At 40.3% G+C, this 16552-nt stretch overlaps 1 protein-coding gene across 13 annotated transcripts in view; it reads left to right on the top strand.

Moving 5' to 3' along the window:
- Positions 1–16552, top strand: part of LOC145291306 (integrin alpha-9-like) — a 971358-nt gene that overhangs the window by 547542 nt on the left and 407264 nt on the right. For all 13 annotated transcript variants that reach the window (XM_080137012.1, XM_080137009.1, XM_080137006.1 and 10 more), the window contains 2 exons: positions 6014–6166; positions 7056–7158. In XM_080137012.1, the coding sequence (XP_079993138.1) occupies positions 6014–6166; positions 7056–7158 (256 nt within the window). The remainder of the gene's footprint in view (positions 1–6013; positions 6167–7055; positions 7159–16552) is intronic.

Below are 16552 nucleotides of genomic sequence, written 5' to 3'. Positions count from 1 at the left end.
TCTGGTTCTGGTTCTGGGTGTGGTTCTGGTTCTGGTTCTGATCCTGCCTGATCAGACGAACTACAACTACCACTCTCTTGCTCGGTGACCTCACTCATTAGCAGCTCATCATCTGATGATTCATCGCTCTCTGTAGTTGTGGGATGTACTTCACTAGCCGGGCGAAGATCGTGCACATGGCATGGGGTTCCATCAACAAGGACCGACTGCTGGCTAACCACTCCAGATATTCGTCCTTGCTTGAACTTGGTGGTGCACCGGTTTCCAGGGGGTCTAACCCAAACTGGATCCCCTACCTTGTATTTGTTATGACTCTCCTCGTCGATTGGTTGGACAGTGTCAATGCCCTTTATCCTAACACGGTATTTGTGTATGGCATTGGCCGGTGCTGTTGTTAGTGTCTTCCCATCCTTTGGTGTGATGTTATACCAATACGTGGTCTCCGTAATGGTGCATTGCTTTCTGGCAGCAATTCTCTTGATACTGCGATGGCTCCTCTCAGCAATGCCATTCCCTGACAGCACATGAGCACATCGCAGTCGTAGTCGAACACCCCACTCATTCAACAACTGCCGAACTTGGTGGCTACAAAAAGCAGCATTGTTGTCCGTTAATATCTCTTCCGGCGCACCTCGCTCAGAAAAGATAGATGACAGTTGGCGGACAACATTCGCTGAGTCCTGCCTGGTCATTTGCCGCCACACCGCAAAACGAGTGGGTCCACAGTCGATAAGGGTTAGAAAGGGCTTACCACTGTAATGGGTAATATCCATCGCTAATCGTTGCCACACATGCTCAACTTCCAATCGCCCCTTCTGCCATTGCTCAGGTGCAGGATCGATAGACTGGCATGCCTCACAGTGCTTGATGATCTGCCTGACATCCGCCCTTGTCACTGCCGGGTCCACACGCCTCGCAAAATACAAAGTTCTTTTGATACCTGGATGTCCACTCTGCACATGAATTCTTTGTATTTGGCATGAGCTAATCGCGCCAACTGCACAAGATCGAGCAGTGAACTCCACGCCTGTCTACTACAGATTTAAAAAAATATATAAAAAAAAAGACTCATACGCCACCACCGAGAATCGAAACATAAACTTTCAGCTCATGATTTATTTTGCCTCTACCATCAATGACTGGACTATGAAAACATGTTTACTGCAAGGCTAAAAATTAAAACATGAACCAATAGTTACTACGTTATGCATTCGTAATGCCGGCGTTCAACCTTCACCTGGCAAATTTCATTTTTTTTTTATTTTTCACACTTTTGCACCGATTTTTCCGGGCTAAAACCCCAATATAAAGTTTTGCATGGATTCAAATACCTTATATACGAAGTCTGTCTGTATACCTAGGAGGTGTTTGGTTGGCAAAATTTGTTATACAAAAATATATACGTCTACATAAATATATATGGAAACAATTTTGTGTTTACTATAAACTTTTTCGCAAATATTATGTAAATATAAATCATGTAGAATATCTGCATTAATATAATTGTACGTAATAGTTAACTAAAGATGATCATCCTATGAGAAAACCGAAGCAAGTAATAGGGACTTAATTAAAATGAATGTTTAATTAATATGCAAGTTAGCTAGATGTTTTGCTAGTGAATGCAATTCTACAACCCATATATAAAAAAATTGTATTTTCTTTTTAAATAAGTAGAAAAGAAGGTGTTTAATATGAATATCAATACACACAAAAGAAAAACAAATTTATAGGAATATAGATAGATTCGGAGGAAATTTTTTCGCTTATTCTTAATTTTTAAGCAACCTTTTTTATTTGCTACTAGACTACCCGTTGGGTCAGTATGTTATATTAACTATGGAATTAATGTATGAATGTGACATTGTGACGGAAAGAAAATAGTTTTTGTGACATAATAGAAACATTTCTATGAAAGTATATTGAAATGAAAAAAGAATATAAATAGATTTCTATGAGTCGTTATGTTTATAATTGTTTATTTTTGAAAACAAAAAAAAAACCTCACAGCCATTGAATTATAAGTGGTTTGCCATACTTATAGGTAAATGTGCACTGAACAGATACCATTAATACTTTAAGTTAAATTCCAATTTTGATATATCTTTTAATTTAAACGCGAAAAAAATTCAATTGGGACGCTGAAAACGTACACAGTAAAACAATACATTTTATTGTTGCGTACTCTTATGGTTGTCAACGGGTTAAAGTAGATTTATTTGTAAGAAAATTGCGTTATAATAACTTAAATGTAATACGGAAATGAACAATGTAAAAAAAAAGCAGAAAGTATAACAATTGCTTATTTGGATAATTTAAACGCGAAAAAAAATTGCAACACTGAAAATGTACTCAGTAAAACAGTATGTTTTATTGTCGCGTTAATTATTTAGTATACTATATATCGTATATATGAAACAGGTCGATGATTATACATATTATTTGTAATCACGTTTTGCGTTTGCTTCCCATATCTTGAAGTTTTTTATACAATAAATTTAAGATATTCGCTTTTCTGAGGACGTCCGATTATCCGAACGAAACTGGTCCAGCGATTTGTGTTTATTTGTTTATGCGCATGGGGACAGTTATCGACATTAAGTTTCAGGATTACACACACACACACACACACACACACACACACACACACACACACACACACACACGTATATTTTTTTAACGTGTATCGATAATATTGACTTGGGGATGCTGCAGTTCCACAGCTCTAGGCACTGTTTTCAACGCCGATGTCCGGGGGAAGGGGGTATGGGGTTAGAGAAAAATAATTAAAACTAATATTCTCATTTACTTGCATCCCCACGAGGGCAGAGTTAGTCAGACACAGGGACAATTTTTCATGTGAACAAAATTCATCATCCTATACATTATCTGCTACTTTTTGTTTGTTTATAAAAATTTAATCGGTGTTGCCCAGGATTTATTATAATAATTATACCATAGCAAGTGTGTTTAATTGCCTGCGAAACAGATTTTCTTGATAATTTATTTAATATCTTAAATTAAAAATGATCACTTTTTACGGCGTCGTAATCCCCCACCAAAAAAAAAATTAAGACCTACTTTTTGGGGGTCTAATACATTTAAACAGTTTTTATGAAAAAAGAAAGTTTGAAAAAAAAAAGAAAATCAACATTTTAGCGTGGGGGATAATGTAAAATGAGCACCAACTTTTTGGCCACAAAGCGTTCAACGAGACATGTCATCTCTAGCATTTTTTCAAGCTTAGCAATCGAGGGAGGGGCAAAACATGACAAATACAATTTTTTTTTATTTTTATGGTTGGGGCGAGAATTACATTTGAAACATAAAATAACCATAAATTTAATTATTTTATATGAGATTTTCACCTAAGAAACAAAACGAACCTCAAAATATGACAAATTCAATTTGTTTTTGGTGGTGGAGGGGGGGTTACATTAGAAATATAAAATAATAAAATATTCCATTTAATTTTCTTTCGATTTAATTTTTGGTACATTTTTTTTTCGATCGCACGGGCATTCGCAGCTATTTTGAAACAAAAGTTGTAATGATTTATTTTTAATAATTTTTTGTTGGGGGGGGTTCTTTCCAGTGGTCAATATCCGGAGAATAGTTTCTTCTCTTTGTATCCCTTCTGCCGAAATATCTGGTGTAGAGGGTATCACATACTTCTTTTTTTGGCCGATTACATTTGCATGTTTTCACCCGTTCTTTTATTTTTGTTGTGGAGTATCCACGATGCCCATGATGAAAATGATTAGTATACAGGTGTGCTTCAAACGGAACTTCATGTCAACCCAGACAGCGCGGGGTACCCATGCTAGTAATGTTATAAAATAGGGGAAGTCGGGGTAAGTTGAGCATAGGGGTAAGTTGAGCCACCCCCTTTTAACCACAATTGACTAAGCCAATCCAAGTTTGTATGCAATCTATAAACGACTGATCACGTGACTTTAACCTCCACCATTTTGTTTTGCTGAACCAATATCGGAGGTTGATGCAGTAAAAGCAAATCAGATTTCGTGCCAAAAAAGTAAAAAAAAGCGTTACAGAGGTGAGTGCATGTTTCTTGTGTGTAGTAATAGTTTGATTAGATATAATATGTGGTAGTTGTTTGTTCAATTACTTGCCTTCATACCTGTAAAAGGTTTTTACATTCACCACACATCAGATGCATGCATTTGAACAGACAATTCAATGAGGTCAGACTGGGGTAAGTTGAGCCAATGCTAATGGGGTAAGTTGTGCCACTGGCCCAACTTGCCCCATATGTCTTTTTACACGTTTTCAAAAAACAGATGAATGTGCAACCACATCAGTAGGCCTGTTATAGAGTGAATTCAAAATGCATGTTGTATAAGTTTCATGCTCTACTTGTATAAGAATTAGATCTATGGCTTACCTGGTAAATGTTTAAGATGTGTAAGCCGTGCTTGAATAGGAATTTGCATGCTGTACAGGCGCTTTGTTCCCAGCCAGCCTGAATGATCGGCCCATCATCGGCCCATTACAGTGTTTGTCGGCTGATCGTCGGTTATGTAATGGGCCGATGATGGGCCGATCATTCAGGCTGGCTGGGTTATTCTAATAATAATAATTATTTTTATTATTACTATTATCATTATTATTTTTAACATTATTATTATTATTATCATTGTAGAATCAAGAATGCATTACCTCCCCTCTCCACCATTATGGACTAGCCTACAATTAGTCAGGCATGGTGGGTTATTCCATTTGGAGGCGCCTGATTGGCTAAACGTGCCAGGAGAGGCAAGTGCCTCTCTACAAATGCCAGCTCTTATTGCATTCATTGTTCAATGTTCCAGACTTATGCCAAAAAGTTGCTGGGAAGGTAGGAACGGACAAGCCTGTGTTTGTTCCAAACTCAAAGGACGCAGCGGGTTTCAATGCAGAAGATGTTGTTTACAAGCTGCCACAGCCAAATAGGGTTGGCAGTTCTGTCCGTTGTTCTAGCCAGCTCGTTTTCAGCTGTGACTTGTCACAGTGGCAACTTCATTAACTTACTTTCAGATATATGTTTCAAATTTTGTGCTGGTTCATTCGCTGTAATTAACATTTCTACTTCATTATTATAATTTGTTTTATAACCACAGCAACAATTTTGGCCTTGTTCTTTCTGTATTTGCAACACATTTTTGCGTGGCACAACTTACCCCTGTGTGGCACAACTTACCCCAGAGGTTGGATCAACTTGCCCCATGGTCGGGGCAAGTTGAGCCATTTGATATGCATTTTTGTAAAGCACATGGTCGGTTTAGGTGTACTAGCAGAAAACTGCAACTTGTTTCAAAATGTTCCCAAATAAAAGAATTTTATAATAATACACTCATCTTTGCAAAATAATTAGTCGTTTGGGTTCTGAAGAGCCAAAATGGAAAATTGGCTCAACTTACCCCGACTTCCCCTACTGTTTGAAGTTTACGCCAGCCACGCATACACACACATCGGTTTCAGACAATAAAGCCGAACGTATCCTACTACCAGCTAAAAAAAAACAACAAAAAAAATGAAAAATGTGTCTTGCACCGAAAATTTCAGGAAAAAAATTATTTTAATCATGTAATAACATATTTTATAGCCTTGTTTGGTTTTCTAAAAATGTTCAAATTAACTCACACGTACAAGTGCATAAATTGAAATGATTCAGTTTTAAGAGGGCAAAAGGTGATTCCATGTAACCATGACAGTCGGGTGATTTGTTAAGTGGCTTATTTGCCAATCAAAAGTTGTTTTTTCAGTTGCATAACGAATTAATTTGCAGATCTATTCATTTTTGTTACACTAGTTTTTAAAAGTTTTTTAACAACTTACGTAGCAATTATTTTGGAATCTCTTATGATATCATTTAGACTTTAAAACAGTAATTTACGGATTATCAACAATAAAGTTTGAAATTTAATTTCCATGATTAAATTTTTACGAATTACAAGTTTCATTTCGTTATGTGAATTTATGATAATTCATTTTTGTTTCTTTATCTTTTTAGTCTAAATATTCTTATGGGAGTTATTTTGGATCAGCCCTGGCAGCCGTTGATTTGAATTCTGATGGCAAAGAAGATCTGCTTGTAGGTGCCCCTTACTATTCAGAACATATTTTAGAAGAAGGCCGTGTGTATATTTTCTTCTTTTCCTATTCTGTAAGTATCGTGTAATTTATACTCTAAAATTAGCTGATGAGAGATATTCCTATTTTCGTGGTGGATGTTTGGAAAGAGTGAATGATTACAGCAGGTACCCATTCAACTAATTTCTGTGACTCATAATCAATTGAATATATAAAATATATAAAATATAAAATATATAAAATATAAAATACATAAAAAGCTTTAAAAGGAAATAACTCTAAAGACTTGTCGAAAATTAAGAGTTGCAGTGTTTGAAGAGGGAAAGGCAATATTAGAAAACAAATAAAAATTCAAAAATGCGTATCAGCTGAACATTCAAAGACATCACCGTTGAAGAAAACATACGAACTCTATTTTTACTATTTTTTCCCTTCGTTTTAACATCATGCGACGAAGAATAGACAAAATATCCTGAAGACGACGTCTGACGTCGGAAAATTTTGATTTTAAAGAAATAAATATTATTTTTATTTCATAAAAAAACAAAAAACTCCGCAATGTATTAGCTTATAAACATATTTCAATTAAAATTTTCAACAATGCTTATATCACTGAGACACAATCTAATATGAGAGAAAAGTTGCGTTTCGTTTTGGCATTCGTTTTATTTTCAATTATATCTCTGGAGAGCAAGAACAGATATTGTACAGATTTTTCGTTTTTAGAAATTAGATTTTCCACATTTTGTATCAACTCTTTATGGCAATAATGGTGTTTTTCCCTCGCAAATTTTATACTGTTTGAAAAAGAAAATATATAAAGACAAGATCCAAGGCTTCATTTTGAAAAATCATTTTATTCACTATACCAGCAGATTGAATGGATGCATCTCACAAACTAGATCGTTTTTCACTTTGGAAATTTATCCTTGTTTGTCAGCAAGATTTTTTTTTTACTTCAGAAACTAAAAGACGTGCCAAACTTGATTCTGTCTGTACCAAATTATCGTGGCCAGTTTGGAAAAGCAATTGCAACCGGAGACTTCAATAACGATGGATATTCAGGTAAATTATTCACAGTCAAGAGCATTCATCAAGTCCTACGATATAATAAACTAGCCTGTGTCTTGGCGTTTACCCAAGAAAGAAGTGATGTTAAATATGCTGGTAAACAGCAAAACAAAATAAACCAAATACAATACGCAAAAGCCCAGCTAGAATTCGTCACTGACAACTTTCTCTCTCAACTTCCAGCACATCTCTCCCCACTGCCTCTGCCAAGACATTTTATCAGTAAACTGACGCCATTCCATTTGCATATATGTGCAGTGGAAGATGAGATCTCGTGAGATTCCATGAGACTACACCTTATAAATCCATGGCTGCCATCTTTAATTTCTCTTTCTCTCAGATCCCATCCGAAGGTAAGTTGTATGACCGCACGACACACACACACGGGGGTGCTTTCCTCTTTGATTATTGCATTCAACTCTACACTCCCCCCCCCCTGGTCTCCAGATCACACATTTGGCATGGTGGACGCGGTCGTTTGTTGCGGGCACTCCTATGAAGGGAGATTGGCTCAGCTACTTCATCTTCGTTGGAGCTCTCAGAAGACGTGTCGGAACCATTAGCATCAGCGTTAGGGCGTACAGTCATACCATCAGGCTGGACTTCTTCATCTTCGTCGGAGCTCTCAGAAGGGGTGCTGGAACTATCACCATCAGTGTTGGGGTTCACAGTTGTACCATCGCAGGGAATAGGACGGATCCACAGGTCATTGTTAGATGATTCACCATCACTGCTACTCGCCAACTGGTTCGTATTCAGGGCAGGCCGGATATCCTTCACATGGCGTGGAGTACCATTGATTAGCACGGCTTGCTCACTGATGATGCCAGTGATTCGCTCCCTTTGAAAGCTGCTGGTGCATCGATTATTGGGAGGCTTCACCCAAACAGTGTCCCCTAACTCATACAGCCCTCGGGTTTTCTGCCGATAGGCAGACGAGCGTAAATGTCCTTGATGTGAACTTGATAGCAATGGATCACATTGGTGGGTGCGCTTGCAGCAGTCATGCCATCCTTTGGAGTTGCATTATATCTATAGACCGCCTCTGCGATCGTGCATTGTTTTCTTGCTGCGATCCTCTTCACACTTTGATGGCACTGCTCTGCTATGCTGTTGCCACTTGGTACATATGCACATCTGTGTCTGAGCTGGACCCCCCACTCATCTACAAAATGTCTGAACTCCTCACTGCAGAAAGCCGTGTCAATGTCTGTGAGGATCTCTTTCAGGCAGCTCCCTTTCATAAAATATGGACTCCAATTCATGGATTACACTGGAGGAATCCTGTCTTATTATCGGGCGCCAGATTGCAAACCTTGTTGGTCCACAATCGATCAGGGTGGGGAAGTGCTGGCTGCCGTAGTGGATTATGTCCATACCCAGTCGGCTCCAAGTCGTGCTTACTCCCAGCTGACTTTTTCGCCATCTTGCTCGGGCGGGGTCGATTGACTGGCATGTTTGGCATTCCCTGACTATCGCTTTCACTGCACTTTTGGACAGTAACAGTTTGGACAACTGAACAAAATAACATTTCCGTGTCGCTCCACTGAGGGTGGTTAATCTAGTAGTCTTCTTCTTCCAAGTGTGGCAGAGGCCTGCACTCACTATGGTGTGACAGCACCCAGAGTCAAAGAGTGCTGAGAACAATGTCTCATTGACATAGACCTGAATGGTTGGAAGTGCCTCGTCTAATTTTTGTATTGGGGAAGAGGTCGATGCTGGCACCTTGTCCCCGACCGTGTTTCCCGAACAATCACAGCCATATGACCAATCTTATTACATTGGTAGCAGTAAATAGCTGTCAGTCACCGCCGGCCATTCCTTGCAATGTGGTCCTGGTCATTGCACCTATAACATATGACTTCACCGTGCAGGAAGGGCCCCTGGGACGGTCTATCCTCATTTAATGCGCGTTGTGCAGCAGCAACTACTGGTTCTCCCATCTCATAAGTATTCTTCATCACGGTCCTGGCCCGGTCTACCAGGTCATTAAGGGACAATGAAGCTATGCTTGAGCTAACCCGCAGGAGTTGATTTGCTCCAGTTGGGAGCCCTGCCAAAAATTTGCATGCCAAGGCCCGCTCATGCAGCCCAACAAACAACACTGTTAATTTCGTCAGCTCGGCCAAATAAACGTCAACAGTTTCACTAGGATGCAAGGTTCTTGCCTCAAATTGCTCCCAAGCAGTGGTGGGGTCGATAACGAATGCCTTGTATAATGCCGCCTTGATCCTTTCATAATCCTGTTTTTCCTCAGGACTAAGCTGTTGATGTACTGCAAAAGCCCCGACGGACAGACGTAGAGGAACTACATGTTCAATGTTCTTCACACTAGACAACAGGCAATGTAGTTCCATCTTCTCCACCCAGTCAAGTACCGCAGTGAAGCCGTCGAATTCCGGTATTAATTTAAGGTAAAATTTGTCCCCCATTATGCCGAAATAGCTTAACATTAAATGGGCTGGTAAACAGCAAAACAGAATAAACCAAATACAATGCGCAAAAGTCCAGCAAGAATTAGTCACTGACAACTTTCTCTCTCAACTTCCAGCACGTCTCTCACCACTGCCTCTGCCAACAGACATTTTATCAGTAAACTGACCCCATTCCATTTGCATATATGTGCAGTGGAAGATGAGATCTCGTGAGATTCCACGAGACTACACCTTATAAATCCATGGCTGCCATCTTTAATTTCTCTTTCTCTCAGATCCCATCCGAAGGTAAGTTGTATGACCGCACGACACACACATGGGGATGCTTTCCTCTTTGATTATTACATTCAATTCTACAAAAAGTTAATGATAATAATGTTTTTTCTAAATCTGCACATTCCATAAACTAAAGGAATACATTGATTTTAGCTTTACTCTAGATTCTGCATTTTTCTGTTGTTGTTTGTTTACAATAGTAAAGGTTTTTATGGTAAAATTTTTTAAAAGTATTTTAAATGAAACCATTTGTTTGCAAATTTTTGTACGAAAGTTAGTATGTGAATTTAATCAAGAAAAATAAAGGATTATAGTTTTCTGAAATCATATGTAATTGAAAAGCAATAAAAATATTTCGGTTCAAGAAATATAGAGGCACTTATTCTTTATATTTACTTCGTATTATTGCATGTTGAATCTATCAAGTTCATGAAGCTTACCAAAAGTGTTGTGTAGTTTCAGTAAAAAGAAAAGGACGTTTGTATTTTTTAATTGTATCTTAATTTTGCATTTTACAACTTGTTGATGGTGTTTTATAGGATTTTAAAATAAAAAGAAAGATTTCTCTCTAAGGGAACAATGAGATGAAAGAGTGAATTGCCAGAACGGAAATTGCAATTTAATAAGTTTTTATGAAAAATATTAGAGGCAAAAGCTGAAATAAGCTGAACGATTTCTCGATTAAAGTAAAGATTAAATTAACTTGACCCACAAGATCACCATGGAATATGTACTACATTAGGGATGGTTTCCCTTATGGCAGGGACATCTCCAAAGAAAATCCTAAAATTACCCTACATATGCTTCTAGGTCGCACTTTCATATTCATCCTATATATATATATATATATATATATATATATATATATATATATAAGGTCCTCACAACGATGGAGTCATTATCTTCGAGAGGATTGCTGAAAAAATTGATCATATCCTATTTGCTCATCCTTCTGCCAATATTCACGTCTGTGGAGATTTCAATATGCACAATATTGAGTGGCTAGTCCACACAAACAAGACCAACGATGAAGGGAGGTTTTGTCATGATTTCTCCTTAGCTTATGATCAAATACACTCGCGTTCCTGATGCTGATGAACAATTTGCAAGTCTTCTAGATGTTTTTCTGACAACCTGCACTGAACCATGTTCATCCTCCGTTCTGTCTCCACTGAGATCTTCTGATCACTTAGTTGTCTCAATTAACATTAAAACAAAAGATCTCTGATGTTCTTCTCCATCGCACATGGTATCGCTACTCGATGGCGGCTGGGACAGCTTCCAAACATTTATATCTGAAATATCTTTACACTCCATGCTTGAAAAGGATGCTCTATGTTTGAAAACTTAACAGATTAGTGAACTGTTGGCATAGTGTAGTGAAGTAGAAAAAAAAAAAAGAAATTAAAAAAATATAAGACACAGCTGTTCCTTCCAAAAGCTCTTCAACATCCAAAAATAATTCGCCGTCACTTCTTCCAACCGTCGTTTCACTCTCTGCACTCTTCACACTACTTAAAAAAAGTACCGTTTATATGCTGCCCATTTCTCCGCTTATGCAAATTGACTATCAACCAGAGCCATCTAGTTTTCCATTTCTCCAAACAGCCAATTTGCAAAGGGGGACAACTCAAACCACACAGAGCCATCTAGTTTTCCATTTCTCCAAACAGCCAATTTGCAAAGGGGGACAACTCAAACCACACGCCCCCTTGATCTACACGATCATCACATGTCAACCCATCACGTAGTCGCTCGACCAACATGGCAGGTGTCTCTCTCGCTGCGATCTTCACGGAGCCTCTTCGTGAACGTCGCTACTTGGCTTGACGTCGCTGCCTTCCTCTGATGACACCACTACCGGCCACACATCAAGGATGTGTCGAGGGATGTCGTCAATAGATACATTGTTTGGGGACTGGACACTTGTCACAATGCCCCTCCCCCAGCGTGTGGTACAGCAAGCATCAGGCGGTTTGATCCACACTTCCTCTTCCACTCGCACAGTCGCTCGCTTCTCGCCTTCCTCCGCGGGTACCTGTGCAGTTCGGGGATGCCGCCACTCGTACTTGAAGACTGTCCTTCGCAGCACTGACTCTACTTTTTGCCCTGACTTTGGAGCCATATTATACCAGAAGACAGCTTCTGGTGGCGAAATCTGGCCCCTTTCAGCTATAGCCTTAATGGTCCTGTGATGCCGCTCCACAATTCCGTTTCCGCCTGGTCTATATGCAGCCCTGAAATAGCACCGCACTCCCCACTTATCCAACACATTCTCCATGGCAGCTGAGCGAAAGGCAGTTCCATTGTCCATTAGCGCTTCCGTCACTGGACCCCTCTCCAAAAACACCTCTTCCAAAACCTTTGCAATTTCACTTGCATTTTTCGCCTTGATTTCCCTCCAAATGGCTACTCTTCCTGGTCCACAGTCGACCATTGACAGATACGGCTTCTGTCGATAGTGCGTTACGTCTATCGCCAACCTGCTCCAGTTCTCTGCCACCTGAACCTCACCAGCTTCGTGTCTACTCGGCGCAGGGTCGATTGATTGACACCGGCTGCATCTCTCAACCACTGTCCTAACGGCCTCCTTTGTGATTCTGGGGTCCACCTTCCTGGCCAAGAACAAGGTTCTATCCATTTCAAAATGATGCATGTCATGCAAATCCTTCAGAGTATCTTCATACAAACAACATATTGCAACAGCCGCCTCATTCGGCGCTTTTAGCCAGGGCTTCCGCACCCTCGTCATCACATCTGCTCTGTTCTTCGCTGAAGGAACGATAGTGACCCTAAGTTGAAGATCAAATTCCCTAATCAGCTCCCTTAACATCATCAATCGACGCTTTACTAGCATCTCGGCAGCGCCTTTCGATATAACTACATGCAGTCCGTAGCCATCCTGCAATAGGGTAATGGCCCACCAGTCTTCCGCATATTGAGAAGAGTTCTCGCCTGCTCAATTTTTCCGACACCTCCGGGATCTCATTTCCCCTCCGGAACACTAACCGTCCTATCTGGTCCTTTCTTAGTTGGAGCCCTAACACAGCTCCTCCCTCCAACGATTTCAGGCGTTGTGCAATTAGCCCAAAGCTGTTGAGGTGTTTTACTACGTCCTCCGCAGTTGTTACCGTCTCATCCACCAAAATATCATCAACGTAGGAACTGGTGGCTCTTCTGACTGCGTCCTCCTTGCTTAGCACCGTTTTGAGGATCGCTGCCATGATTTTTGGTGCAGAATTCAGGCCAAAACCCAACCTAGTCAGGCAATACGTTCGGCCCTTGTATCTGACCAGCTGGTATTTCCAGAATTCCTGTGAAATGTGGATCTGTAGGTATCCACAATCGTCGCAGCCTTCTGAATCTGCCTTCACTCTCGCATGGTCTCTCCGCACACGTCCATCACATTGCCTCCCGTGTGACACGCAACGTGTACGTTCAGCTCCCTGAAGTCCAGTACTGGCCGGACTTTTTGTTTTGTGGGCTGAACAACCGCCATTAACGGCAGCACACCTTCCACCTTCTCCGTCCATGGTCTTAAAATCCCCTCTGAGATCCATCGGTCCACCTCCTTCTCAAATTCAACTCTTGTGCCTCTTCGCAACGTATGCTCGTAGCATTCCACTCTGTTGTTCAGTATGGGAGGTTCTCCCTTCCATGCCCACTTGACTGTCCATTTCTCACCATCAAAGTGTGCAGAGAAATCTTGGTCCTCTATCGTGCAACTTTTGTCTAACCTGGCCGTTCCTGTGACACCTTTTTCGAATTGCACACCTGCAGCCCCTTGATGTCCTCCAAATCTCACGGAGTTCCTATATACCGTAACGCCCCCTAGTCGAGCAATTGCGTCCATTCCTAGCACCACATCGACACCCGTGACAATTTTGTTAATAACAATCGCCTGGATTGTTAGTGACATCCCACATACCATCAACCGAACAGTACTTGTGCCATTGCACTTCACCTCTCTGCCGTCAACTGCCGTAATGCTGCTGGTTCCATTGCATGTGTCAACCCTGTCTTTGGTGACCATTATTGAAGTACAGCCCGTGTCGACAAGGGCTTTTGCACTTCGTCCATTTAGGGTCACCTCTACTTGTGGTGACATACCCTGAAGCGCCTTCATCGAATAAGTGGGGTAGCCACCGGCACAGTGGCTTCCCCCTGTTCGTTTTCCCTGGGGACAGAATCTGCTGATGTGGCCGACTTCCCCACAGCGGTAACAAGTGACTTCTGGCTTTGGCTCCCTGCACTCCCTCGCCATATGGGGGCCTTGGCATCGGTAGCATCTGCCAGAGAACCTGGGTCTCTGCCACAGTCCTCTCTGCTTTTCGTCCTTCACAATTTCCTGCTGCAGTTTGCTTCGTTGAGCGACAGCTACGATTCTCTGCTCACTCTCTTTTTTCCTGGCCAGCACCCTAGCCTGTGTAATCAACTTCGCCACCTCCATAGTATTTACACCAGGCAGTTGCTGCAGAGCTATAGAAATATGGTCCGGGAAGTCATTGATAAAGGCCATCTTAAGTATCTGTCGACGGTCTCCTCCATTGAATCCTACTAGTCCCGTCAACCTCCTGATATTGTTGGCGTAAACATCGACAGGCTCTCCAGTCCACACCATACGGCTTAGTTTGCCATATGCCACAAACGGTCCTTCGGTAAATGCTTCCTTCAACTTTTCCTCAATGGCGTCAACAGACAGTCGATCCTCCTCCCGCATCTCCAGATATAGGGCCAGAGCATCACCATCAAGATACAGCGGTATCAAGCTGGCTACATCCGCGATGTCCCGCAACTTAGCGACAAGTTTAATCTTGGTCAGCCAGGTTATAACATCTCCCTCTCCAGAGAACGTCTTAAGCATTTCACTGCTGATCCTCTTTGCTTTCCTAGTTCCCGTCGAAATAGCTTGTAGGGAAGTAGAAAAAAAAAAAAGAAATTAAAAAAAAATATATAAGACACAGCTGTTCCTTCCAAAAGGTCGAGCTCTTCAACATCCAAAAATAATTTGCCGTCACTTCTTCCAACCGTCGTTTCACTCTCTGCGCTCTTCACCCTGCTTTAAAAAAAGTACCGTTTATATTCTGCCCATTCCTCCACTTATGCAAATTGACTATCAACCAGAACCATCTAGTTTTCCATTTCTCCAAACAGCCAATTTGCAAAGGGGGACAACTCAAACCATACAGAGCCATCTAGTTTTCAACTAAATAGATGTTCTGAAACTAAAGTCGCCTTTAGGATAGCTATCAACCACTGTGAAAAGGTTACAAAAACGCAAGACAGTACACTCTGTTAATTCTTAAGTAGCTGGTTTAGCTCCATGAGTTTGGCATATAACAAACAGGGCTCTGTACAGATGCGAATCTTCCATTCCATCTTTCATCAATGGACCTGATGATGAGCACCTGACACAGCCAAACTCTTTGCTAAGAATTTTACATCAAACACCACCCTGTACAATCAGAACCGCTTATCCCCTGAATTTCCTCTCAGAACTGAAGATACTCTGGACGACGTCTATATATCTGTCATAGATGTTGCCAAACTTATCAAAAACCTTGATTCCAACAAAGCAACTGGCCCTGATAACATTCGAATTATAATGCTCAAAAAGTTGCAACCGGAACTAGCTTCTATACTTACAAGATGCTTTAAGAGAGATATTTCTCAAAATCTTGGAAAACTTCAACACTCTGCTCAGTATTTAAAACTATCGGAGGTCGATCTTTTGCATCTCAGTACAGACCAATCAGAAAATTGGAAAAGAATACTTAAAAAGAACAAAAACACTTGTAGAAACTAAATTATATAGTAGGGACCTAATAAAAGATATAGACATGTGGTCAGCATCACTAGAAAGATAAACATTTCGATCAGAAGACCAGGAACTTTATGCATTACATCCAAAGGATGATGCTGACCATTTCTATATAAAAAGGAAAAACAGAGGAAGAAGACTGGTTAGTATAGAAAATTGTGTAAATGACACAAAAATTAATTAGAAAAATACATAACACAGAACACAGAAAGCTAATAACCGCCACAAGAAGCACTGTAAAAAACAAAAAAGACAGACAACAGGGATTCAACGGATAAGAAAAGAAAAGGAAAATGGGGGGAAAAAAATTATATGGACGATTCATAAAGATGGCAAAACATGAGATTCCAAAAACACTTGGACATGGCTACAAAAAGGACACCTAAACAGAGAAACTGAATCACTAATAGCAGTTGCATAAGATAACATGATTAAAACTAACTATATCAAAACAGCAGATGCAGACTCTGTGGACAAAGCGAAGAAATGATAAACCACATAAGTGCATGTAGCAAACTAGCCTGAAAAGGATATAAGGATAGATGTGCCTAGGTAGGGAAGGTAGTACACTGAGAACCATCCGATCAACTGCATCTTGAAGATCCAGACAAATTGTACAAGCACAAACTGGTAGCAGTACTTGAAAGTGAAAATCATACAATTCTATGTAGACCAAAAACTGAATCACTTATTGCAAAACGGAAAGATAGTGTGTAATGCTTAATAAATATGAGTTAAAAACAGAAGATTGTAAGGTAAGTTTTATTATGTATATCCTAAGAACATTATTGGAAAGAAGATTTATAAATATTTATGTATTATTCCTAATCTGGAAATGTAGCTTTGAAAAATCTCC

This window comes from Euprymna scolopes, chromosome 12, assembly GCF_053919585.1.
Source record: "Euprymna scolopes isolate OS-2025 chromosome 12, ASM5391958v1, whole genome shotgun sequence".
Taxonomy (NCBI): Eukaryota; Metazoa; Mollusca; class Cephalopoda; order Sepiida; family Sepiolidae; genus Euprymna; species Euprymna scolopes.
Note: the sequence above shows the minus strand (reverse complement) of the source record. Positions and strands in the feature narration are given on the sequence as shown.